The 11,153-nt window shown below is 62.5% G+C and overlaps 1 protein-coding gene across 1 annotated transcript in view; it reads right to left on the bottom strand.

Moving 5' to 3' along the window:
• The window catches only part of SLC22A18 (solute carrier family 22, member 18), a 30,271-nt gene extending 28,579 nt beyond the window's left edge, over window positions 1-1,692 (bottom strand). Inside the window, exons 1-2 of the mRNA XM_006893375.1 lie at window positions 1,461-1,692; window positions 599-753 (exon numbers count right to left, since the gene is read on the bottom strand). Coding sequence (XP_006893437.1) covers window positions 599-753; window positions 1,461-1,692 — 387 coding nt within the window. The remainder of the gene's footprint in view (window positions 1-598; window positions 754-1,460) is intronic.
• Window positions 1,693-11,153: the final 9,461 nt, after the last annotated feature.

The following is an 11,153-nucleotide window of genomic DNA, read 5'->3' as shown; positions in this document are numbered from 1 at the left end:
ATCTAGCTATGTAGCTATCTAGATCTATCTAGCTATGTAGCTATCTAGATCTATCTAGCTATCTATCATCTCTATCTCTATCCACCCATCTATCTGTCTCCATTTATCTATGCATCTATGTGTCTATGCGGCTATCTAATCTGAACATTGTTGGTTTCTGTCTAAAGAATCCAGCCTCAGATGGAAGAGACTTCAGAGAACACAGTCCCTTGGAGCTCACGCACATGGGAGACGTGGAGAACAGGAATGAGAACGTTGTGTGGTGGGCCACTGTGCCAGGCAGGGGTCAGGCCAGCCCACTGACAGGTCCCTATGGAGGCCTGGCCCCAGGCGTGGGTAGGCAGAGGCTCCACCAGTCATGGGCTCCAAGGTGGGTTGAAGGGGTGGAGCCAAGGAAGATAAACATAGGATGGCCTCATGGAGGGCTGCTGCCCCACTCTGCTGGGCTCTCTGGACTGTGTGAGCTGTCGGGGGCCAGGAGGCATACCCTGGGTCCTTTTCTTGCATGGAGACACCGGACCCCTGGTGGCATGGATCCCCCACCTGTGCAGACATGGGGCAGGAAGGGCAGAGTCGCAGTGGCCACTGGGGAACTTACCGGCATGACGGAGAATTGCATGAAGAGGCATGTGAGCTCCAGCGAAGCCAGCACGTAGGTGAGCAGCAAGACGTCCCGCCTGCTCAGGGCAGCCTTGGTGCTGGGGGGCTGGCCCTGGCCCGGGGAGGCCCCGGCTCCCAGCATCCTGGCAGGCGCTGCAGGGAGACCAGGAAGAAGCTGAGTGGAGGCTGCTGAGCTCTAGGCAGCACGGGGCAAAAGTCCTGCTGGGCGGGCAGTGGGTGCTGAGTCACAGGGCAGGTGGGCGGGTAGGTGGGCGGGCAGGAGGCGGCGGCCTCACCTTGCCCTGTAAGAGAGGACAGCACTGACACCCTGGCCACCCTGCCTGGCCGCCCTGCCTGGCCTCCTGGGGTCCAGCCTCTCGGGCTTCTTACTGGGCGTAGTGAGTTCTCCCACCCTTGGGAAGAGGTGTGGGTGGGGCTGATGCCCCTAGTGTGTCCTCAGTTCCCAGTATCACCCCCTAACTCATGTAATGGAAGACTCGGGTCTATGTGTTCCCACCCCATTCCTGGCTGGACAGAAGATGGGATGCCACTTCTCTGTCTTGAAAGATTCATATCGCAGGATCATTGTCCTTCTGGAATGGGGGCTGGGCACCCCAACTCCAAGGGTGCCTCACTCAAGAGGTACCAGCACCCTATTTTAGAGGCTACCATTGGGGTGCCCTGAGCCCACAGCGCACCCCCACCTGCCTCGGCTCCCAGGGGAGTCTTCTGCCCTCAGGTCTCCCCGTCCTGTCCAGGTACCAGCATTGTTTAGAGGCAGCTTCCGCTGCTCCCCTCCTGCAGGACCCCCTGACACCCCAGCTAACCCTAACGCCCAAATGGTGCTGGGCATGCAGAACCAAGGGGTCCCCGGCACGAGAACTGGCCGCAGGCTGGACAATGGCTTGGGGTCTGGAACAGGGCACAGGTGTGTGCCCACGGCCCCTTCTTGCTGCGGTATTGAGGGGTGTCCACGGCTGAGTGGAGAGCCCTCCCGGCGCGCGGCGGCACCTGATGTGGCCCAGGCTCAGTCTCTGCGCGTATGCCAGGTGCTGGGGCCCGCTCGCTGGGGCAATCTGGGACATCTGCCATCGCAGGGTGAGCTTGGACCCCGCCCTATGCCCTGCGCCCTGCAGGAGGGGTGCCCCCGCCCCGCCCCGGGCTCAGCTCCGCCCCAACTCTGCTCCGCCTCTGCACCGGGCTGGGAGGCGGGAACTCTGCGCTTCCAGAGGCAACCACGCCAGGGGAGCTGAGGGGGAGTGGGCGCAGGTGGGGACACGGGTGGGGCATTGGAAGGTTGGAGGAGGAATTGGAGAGGTAGAAGGGTGGAGGGATGGAAGAGAGGACCGAGGGCGGGGTCAGAAGGAAGGTGGAGGGGGAAGGGGAGAAGGGGATTAGAGGGGACAGGGAGTGGCAAGTCTGCTCCGAGACCCTGAACTTCCTGGGAACAGTGTCTGCACCCCTGCCCCCCACAGAAAGTTAGCATTAGGGAGATATGCCGCCCAGCGCCCGCTGCCCGCCCCCACCCCTGTACCCGGTGCCCATGGGCAGCGCACCCCTCCAGGTCCTCACCTCCGGAATTCCTCACCCCCGCCCCGTGCGACCCCAGTCCCGAGAGCTGGAGGTGGGGGCGTCCAGGACCCGCCGTCTGGGGGGTGAGGACCCTCCCTAGTCTGGCAGTCATTAGGCAAAAGGCACGTCCCGGGACCCCAGGCTCTGGGGCCGTTAGAGGACTGGGTAGCGACCTCACCGTGTGAGACAGAGTCACTCAAGTCGCGGAAGGAAGCGGCACCGGGCCCAGGCCGTCCGCTGTGTGCGCAGAGGCGCATGTGCTGTACGAGACGGTTTGCACCTGAGAGGGACCCCAGCTCACCGCACCTCCTCCTTCGACCGAGTCACTGCGTCCCGAGCCCAGGAGAGGGGTTACCCAGGGCCCTGGCCTGGGCAGAGGAGAACCAGGAGAGCGGAGACAGCACCCTTAGGTTTTAGTATCAGGGCTGTGGGGGGTGGGGAGCAGAGCTCCGGGGCTTCCTGGCCCTAGGGTCTGCGCTCACCCAGCCCTGCCACCCCCCTGACCCTAGGGTCGGCCAGGCCACAGACCTGCCTCCTCTGGGGTCAGGGGGTGCAGAGTGAGGAGCAGAGGGTGGAGGGCCTGGGGCACATTGCATCGGGTGAGGAAGGGGTACTCACTGCCCCCTTGCTTCCTGGTGGCCCAGCTCGGTGAACTGGTTGGATCAGAAACCCAAGTCTCTGCTGCGGATCGGAGGAGGGAGGGGCAAAACCAGGCTTCCTCTTGGTCGGAGGAAGCGTGGGAAAACCACGCTTTGGGGGGAAAACAGAGAGGAGCTCTGGGCCTCTGAACCCCGGGCCCCCTTCCTCCCTAGACCAGTTACGGGCTGTGAGGTCAAGCCCTCCCTCAGCCTCTCTATAGATGTTCTGGGCTATTCCCCCCAGTCCACTGGGCAGCACCCCCGGCGCAGAGGGAGCTGGAATGGGGATGATTGTGAAAGGGGGGGGGGCTTTCTCATTTACTGAGCTTCCTGTGTGCAGGTGCAGGGACGCTCAGTGAGAACTGCTGCACGACTCCTGTCCTGGGCAGCTTGCATTGTTGTACGTGTGTGTACCCGCACGTACATGTGTGTGTGTGTGTGTGCATGTGCACGTGGGTGTACATGTGTGTACGTGCATGCACACGTGTATCTATGTACGTGCATATGTGTGCAGGCAGTAAACAGGAGCCTTGGGGACCAGCAGGGCCCTAATCTGTCCTGGGTTCTAGAAGCCGCTTCTGTGGGGATAGGGGCCAGGGGGCCGTGGGCTCCTGTCTCAGCCTGGATGAGGAACGGGGCGGCAGCTGGGGGTGTGAGGTGCCTCTGCTCTGGTGCTCTGCCCATCGGATTTCCGGTGTGAGTTTAGGGTGCAGAACGCCCTGCTCGGTGGGTGAGGGTCTCCTGAGTTATGGCAGAGTTTGGAGCCGTCTCTGGAACCCCCTCGGAGAGCCTCTGGAGTTTAGGCAGGGGCTAAAAGGGGTGGGGGTCCTGCCTGCACCCACCGTTTTCTCACCTGGCCTGCAGATTTTGGACAGCAGGCCTGCAGGGGCCACTGGCCCACATGGCGACCTGGGTGCCTGGGCCTCCCCAGTCCTCAGACCCACAGGAAGGAAGAAGCACTCACTTCCTCTGGTTAGCCGGCCTGGGTGCCTGGAGTGGCAGGCTCCACAAGTAGCCAGGAGCAAGCTCTGGAGCTCCCCAGGCCTCTGTCCGTGGCCCCTAGAGCATACTCAGGCCTGCCGATGCCCAGGAGGGGCTTGCCTGGTGGGATGTTCTGGGGGTAACCTGTTAGGCACTCCCCCAGCTCTGAGCCTGGTATGGGGTTCAGGAGCGTGGCATCAGCATGGCAGTTCCATGGCTGAGCTGAGGATTCTGGGGCAATGAGCTGGTCAAGCAGCCCTGGGAGGCCTCCACCCCGGGTACCTCAGGCTTGGTGATGCTGGGAGAGGACCATCGACGGTCAGATGAGGGAAGTCTGCTCAAGGTCAAGGTGCTACCCACAGGTGGCCAGCCCACTACCCAGACAGAGTCCTTAATGCCCACCTGGCTCCGGGTCCATATCCAGGCTCAGGTAATGCCTGGGTATCAGTCCAAATGTATGAGGGAGGGGCAGCTGGGGCCAAGCCTGCAGGGAGGCCTGTCTCCCAGTCATGTGGGACCTGCTGGGCTGGTATCTTCCCTGCTTGTGGGGGCCTTCACCTAGCCACAGTGTTCCTGTCTGTAAAATGGGCCAAAAATGAGCTGGTGGTGAGGGGGAGATAGTCCACTCACAGAGGGGTGGGCAACTGCTCGCTGGCAGAAAGGGGACCGACTGCGTCCAGCTGGGCTACCCAAGGCGTGCTGTTGCTGTGCCATGCAGGTGGGCTGGAAAGAGCCATGCTGCCGCACTCCACAGGGGGCTTATCCTCGTCCCCTAAACTCCATCTCCCCGATAGTTCATGAGGCCGCTGCACACTGCTGGGGCTGCTCGCGTCCCCCCACCCCGCCAGTACCCAGGCAGAGTGAGTTGGAGTGGATGGAGGCTGTGGGTCTGTGCCTGGTGGCAATGGAGGCTGGAGGGGTTGCTGCTGATGAGGGCCGCCTGGGCTGCACACCTGGCCTGCAGACCGGGCTGCCAAGTCTCCTTGGGAACTGCCCAGGTAAGAAGAGAGCACAGAGAGGCTGGGTCACACCCCCAAAGGCACACAGCCAGGAAGACGCTCCTCTGCCGGGCAGTGGGCCTATCTAAGGCTAGAAGGGCCAGTGGCCTCTAAGGATCCTGGGCCACTCTTCTTCCCCTCTCCTGTCCATGGGGGGGGGCACCTGGACCCACCTTCCCAACTCTTGTGTTCTGCCTCTCCCCACCCCCACATACATGGCCCCTCAGAGTCACTGGTGTAGCCCCTCCTGACCTGCAGCCTGGGTCACCATCATGTGTCACCCTCACACAGGACCCTGGCCCAGCACCCCCAGCCTGGGACCCCAGCCCCCTTGTCTCTTCAGGCGTCGCTTGATTGGTCCCTGAGGGTGACCGCAGGGGTTCTGTGACTGCAGGGCCAGCTGGGGGTGTGACATGGAGTCTCAGAGGCCTCTTCACGCCTGTGTCCTGTCTGCCCCCTTCCTCACCTAACAGAACTATCTGGGTGGCTATGTAGGTGGCCCCTGGCCCCCAGCCAAGTTGTCACTATGACCAGGGTCCTTGTGGAGAAATGGTTACAACACTGGGGTTTCATAGCCCAAGGGGTGAGTGTCTGCACATGGCCAACCTGCCCCGCAAGCAGTGGTGCTGGGGGCCTGGCCAGCCGTGGTGCTGGGGGGCTGGCAGGCAGTGGTGCTGGGGGGCTGGCCAGCCGTGGTGCTGGGGGGAGGGCCGGTGCTAGTGGCAGCTCGGAAAGGGCAGGAAAGGCCCAGGACGGGGGTGGGGCAGGGCAGGAAGGGCAGGAAAGAGAAGAGGTGGAGCTGGGTTGAGGAGGAAGGAGGGGGTGGGGCCAGGAGGGCGGGGTGTTCGAGGGGGCCCCACTTCGGCCGTCAGAATGGCCCCTCGTCTGTATACTTTTGGCCCCCTGACAGCCCCTCCAGACCCACCCCACCTCTGGGGTCCGAGGTGATGGCAGAGTTCTAATTCCCACTAAGGTGTGGGTGACAGCCCCCTCAAAGCCGCCAGTGCCTTTTGCCAATGACGTCTGCCACCCCTAGGTCCCGAGAGTCTACACTGTTGGACATTGCTTAGATTTGGGGGAGTTGGAGGTGCGGAGACAGGACCTTGAGTGAGTTCCAACAGGTGTGAGGCGGGAAGGCTCCGGCAGTAGGACTAGGGGCTACTGAGGTGGGCGTGGCCCAGGAGTGGGAGTGGCGACGAGGGTGTGGGCGTGGCCTAAGAATAGGCGGAACGCTATAGCTACTGGTGGGCGTGACCGGGACATGGGCGGAGCGACAGTGAGCCTCCGCGGGGGGCGTGGCCTCCGGGTGGGCGGAGCTCCGGCATCCTCGCGGGCTGCTGCACCGGCTCTGGACACCAGGGGGCAGCAGACGCCCACCTTTGGCTCTCAGGGCAGCGCTGGCCTCCTGACAGCGGGGACAGGGCTGGGCTGGTCGTGGGGCGCGGGCCCCTCGAGGCCTGCGGGGTCCACACGGGCAGGCAGGGGGCAGCCAGCCCGCCTTTCCACTGCAGGCCTGACGTGACGGCTTCCAAACTAAGCTGATGAGAGTTGCAAAGACTTGATGAATGAATGAATGAATGAATGAATGAATGAATGAATGAGTGATGCAGGTCCCCCGCTCCCTGGAGGGGGAGCAGAGCCTCCCTCCTCACTTTGCCCTTGGCTCAGGGCTGGAAATGGGGACCGCAGGCAGCTCACCCCAGTCTGCCTGTCCCAAGTCCTCAGTGGGGACATCACTGGGACAGGGGACATGGTGCCCCCCACGTGGGAACCCTCTGAGGCTCGAGAGGCCACAGGGGAGCCCTAAGCAGGGTCGCTGACACATGCTGACCCCTGGCTGCAACCGGAAGTCTGGGCTGGGAAGTGGCGCAGGGAGGGGTGTCCCCCCATGTGCCCCCCACAGAGCGAGGCCTGGATCTCCTGGTGTGCTCCGTGGGTGGGTATGAGGCGAGGACTCATGGAGGCCTGTGACACGTGTCCCCACATTCCCCAGGCCACCGCAGTCCCTGTCCCTGGGAGACCCCTCCCCAGCCCAGAGCCCCCGCTGGCCCCACCCTTCAGGTTTCCCAAGATCATGGACTGGGCGACGGGGGCGCGGACCCAGGCTCATGGAAGACCCCGAGCTAGGGGAGCGCGCTGAGCTCTCCGCCTCCCCAGCGGGCCCCCGCCGATTCCGGAGCTGGATCCTGGATCCCAGCACAAGGCCATCCTGTAACTGGAGCCCGCCCAGTGGTGGTGGTCCAGGCCGGCACCTGCGGAGGACGTGCCTGGCAGACGCCCGAGAACAGCTCTTGCTGGAGGCTGGGCGCGCGGGGGACCGGTGCGGGAGAAGGTTCTGGGCGGCTGCTGGGTCCCCGCCAAGTGCACAGGGCCCGCGCTGAGCCTGGAAGGTTTACCCGGGGCTCCTCACATCCCTGGGCCCCGGGGCCTGGTCAGGGGGGTACGTAGGGGCCGCGATGGCCCCCTTTGGCGGAGAAGTGGAGGTGCACAGAGCTCATGGCTGTGCTGCAGGCCCAGGGTCAGTCCTACTCTGGGAGTGCCCCTCGAGCAGGGGGACCCTCTGTCCTAGGGAAAGCCTGCCCCGGCTGGCCACACTGTGGCTCCGGAGTTGGGGCGGGAAAGGTCACCCTAGGACCCTGGCCTCCCCTTTCTCTGATTTTGTATCCACCCACCCCTTCCAGAAGATGTTGGGGAGCTTTGTCTGTGGTGGCCCAGATTCAGCTCAATCCCCAGCCTCTCCTGCACTGCTTGCCGGGTGGACCACTCTGAGCACCTTGGGGAAAGTGAGGCAGGACCGGGTACAGCCCGAAGCATGAGTGTCCTCTTCCGCCTCCCAAGGGCTACTGCCCCAACACAGGGGCACACCTCAAAGAGGCCTGGGACTGCGGCGAGGATGAGGAGCGTGGGTGGGGAGTGAGACCCACTTCCTCTCCAGCCAGCCAGACTAGCTGGGGCTTAGGGGTTCTTCAGGGCCCTTCCCTCACAGCAGGGTGGGGGGTGTCTTTGGGTTTGGGCAACTAAGTACGTGCCTGCCAGGCAGCGCCCCACCCACAGAGGTTTGGGAGAGCTATGTGAGGTTGACCCAAACACTACACCGCTGTGGTTCAAATCCACCAGCAACTCCACTGGAGATGGAGGCACATTCACCTTCCGAGAGCCTTGCAGCCAAGACACAGCAAGGGCGTCGTTAGGTGTCATCCATCTGAACCCTGTCCTGTCCTGCGACATCCTCACACCTCGTGACACACAGAGCTCATCGCAGGAGTCACCGCTCCTATCCTCCCGGTCCAGCATCTTCCTTTCCTTCCACAGCAAGGTGTTTGTGTTGGTTTTTGGGTTTTTTTAGAGGTGAGGCTGCAGTGCTTCTATCAGACACCAGGGGACAATGTGGAGCCGTGAACGGATTTTCAGGACTTAACTTTGGGTTGTCAGCGCGGGCTATTCAGTAAAAAGGCCCCAGTACTGGCGGGGTGGAGGTGTTGTGGGGACTGTGGCTGGCACCTGGTGACCTCAGCTGGTTTAATTACCCTAGTGTCCTCCTTTAAAAGTAAGGTGATAACTGTATACAAAACAAAGGCTCTGCCGTGTCCACAACCTTCCCACATGGCCACTGCGAGCTGCCCGATCTCTCTGTTCTCCTTTGTGGGGGCTCCCCCCCCAGCTCCTGGAGCTCACTTGTGCTAATCGCGGGGTTTCCTGCTGCTGAGGCCGGGTGGGATGTGGAGCCAGGACCCTGGGGAGGACTGGACACGGTCGTGCAAGCTGGAACCATTCCTCAGTCTCCCTAAACTGTGGTTCCTCTATAAAATGCTTGTTGAAAACGTCCACATCAAAAATATCAGGGTGAGTGGCTACAACAGGCAACCTCATGGTGGCTTTTATCTCAAAAGTCTCTTTCTTATGTTCATTGCAGTCAACCTGGGAGAGCTGAAGGAGGGAGGGGACAGGCGACTCCTCAGGGAATGAGGTCTCTTTGGCCAGAGTCTCTACTGGCCCCAGGGGTCCTGGGGGACCCTGAGGACTCCAGTCTCATGGCAAAGGGGGAACAAGCGAGGGCAAGAGGGGCTCCCTGCATAGATTTGATGGCCAGGCCTAACGTGATTACATAGTCCTTCCATCCAGGTTCTGGTCACATGGTCCACCTTACCCAGGAGGAGCTGAGAGGGACAGTGTCTGTCCAGTCAGCCCAGGGGGTGGCAGGCCTATGTGGCCACCAGTGGTGCTAGTCTGACCCTGCAGTGGACTGGGCTGAGGGCTGTGGACAGACACACAAAGCTCATTAGTGATCTTGTGAGTGAGGCTGGGGTACCAGAGGGCCAGGGCAGCATGCTAGCTGGCCATGGGCTGGCCCCTGGTGGTCCTGCTCCGCTCTGGACAGCAGCATACGGGAACGGTCCCTCTCCTTTTGTGTCCTTGGGAGATATTCCTCTTCACAGATAGAGGCCTGATCCCTGTATCCAGACCAGATGTTTGCTTGCTCAGGGCCTCCTGGGGTGGGTGGAGGCCAGGGCCTCCTCCCTGCCTGGGCCTTGAGGCCCCCAGCGCCTGGACAGTCCCTCTCCAAGTCTGTCCCAACCCCTGGCTCAGGGGAGGAGATACAGCCTGGCTTCTTGAAGGGAGCTCACCAGCAAGTGGGCAGGTTCCTTTTCCACCAATGTCCCCCCTTCTCTGTAACTGGGGAAGAGGTTCTAGCCCTGCAGTCTCAGGAGAGGGGAGGAACCCTACCTCCTCTGGCCTGGCTGGGACCCCCACTCACAAACTGTTCCCTCCTTGTCACCTCCTTTGCCTGGCCAACACCTCAGAGCTACTCCGCAGCTCTGCCTGGGTGCAAGGGCCAGAGAGGGGGCTGGGGCCTCCTCACTGCAGGCCGGCCCCACCTGGGCCCCCCCGTCCCTGGTCTTCCACCCCTGGCTCAGCTCCAGCCCCTCAACAAACCTGAAACTTCCCCCCACCCCGCCCCGTCCGCCCTTGGCCTGCTAGGAGCAGTAGAGGTAGCACTCAAAGTTAATCCGGTGAGAGCCTGGCGGCCTGGAGGTCTGTTATGGGACCCTGACAGAGGGCTTACCCAGTGCCTCAGTTTCCCCAGTGTAAGAGCACAAGGGCCATGCTCAGTCCACTGGGAGGCTCTCTCCACTGTAGTGAGCTGGACTCTTGTCACTCAAGACTCAGAGTGACCCGGGTTTCTTAGGAAGCAGGCTCCTCCTTGTCTTGGGCTCTGGAGTCCCCTTCTGGGGTTCCCTGCTCCGCTCCCCAACCACCACCTGCATCTGTGGGTCAGGCAGGTCAGTACTCCCTGTTGTCCTCTGGCTGAGAGGGTCAGGCAGCTCCCACACCTCTTTTCACATTTCAGGGGCCAGAACAGCCTTGACTCCCACTGTCTCTGGGGAGCTCGGGAGATGTATTACGGTGTCTGGCACCCAGAAGCCTCAAGCACAAGTTTGCCCTTCCTTCCTCACTGAACAAGGAGGACAGGGTCCTCCGCTGGGCTCCAGGGTCTGCTGCTGGCCTGTGGAGGGGCTATCTGTCCCCAGGGGCCTGGTCAAGGGGAGACACTACTGGGTGAGAAGCAGGGGCCAGCTGGGAAGCCGGCTGAGTGGGTCCTGGCTCTGCCCCCTGCCTCTGGGGTGACCTTGGGCTGGGGGCACAGTTATTGGCTCGAGAGCCCTACGATTCTCAGCGGTGTCCTCTGTCAGCTGTCATATTTGAGGACACAATGGTGAGGGTGGCACTGGCCTTCCAGGAAGATGGAGAGGGGGAGGCCTTGTCAAGCAGAGAGGTTCCAGGGCTGGTCTCCAGGCCAGCTTCCTCACGCCTGGCTGTGTGTGATGAGGGGTGAGGCTGGGCAGGGGGAACCCTAACTGCTGGTGCTCCCCGCCAGAGCTGTGGTCTGCAGTCCTCCGCACAGTCAAACACGGGACCTGGTGTGGCTGCAGCCTGGGATGCCTGGCCCACTCGCAGTGCCAGGAGGTGAGGTGAGCACAGCCCAAGACGGTGGACTGTGGGCCCACCTGTGCCTGACAATGGGCCAGAGACAGTCAGAGGGCAGACTGGGCACTTCAGCTTCGGAGCCCGAGGCACGGCCACCCCTCACATCACTCTCAGGAACAGAGCGGACAGACTCCCGCCCCTCCAGGGTCTTGGGGTCCGCAGGTGTATTCACAACTCCACGTACTGGGCCGCTCCGGGTCACCAGCCCGGGTGCAGCAGACTTGGGGGGCAGCTCAAGCCCCCGTCCAGTCCTGCCAGCCACGGGCTGGCAGAGGCCACTGGAGGCGTCGTCAGCTGGCGCGGGCACCGGAGTCGGCCGGGCGAGGCGGGTCTGCCGGCCGCGGGCCTGGGGGCGCCCTCCGCCGCCGCGCAGCCC

Source organism: Elephantulus edwardii, unplaced genomic scaffold, assembly GCF_000299155.1.
Source record: "Elephantulus edwardii isolate Elephantulus edwardi_28Jun2011 unplaced genomic scaffold, EleEdw1.0 scaffold00126, whole genome shotgun sequence".
NCBI classification, from domain to species: Eukaryota; Metazoa; Chordata; class Mammalia; order Macroscelidea; family Macroscelididae; genus Elephantulus; species Elephantulus edwardii.
The sequence above is the reverse complement of the archived record's forward strand: the minus strand, read 5'-3'. Positions and strand labels throughout refer to the sequence as shown.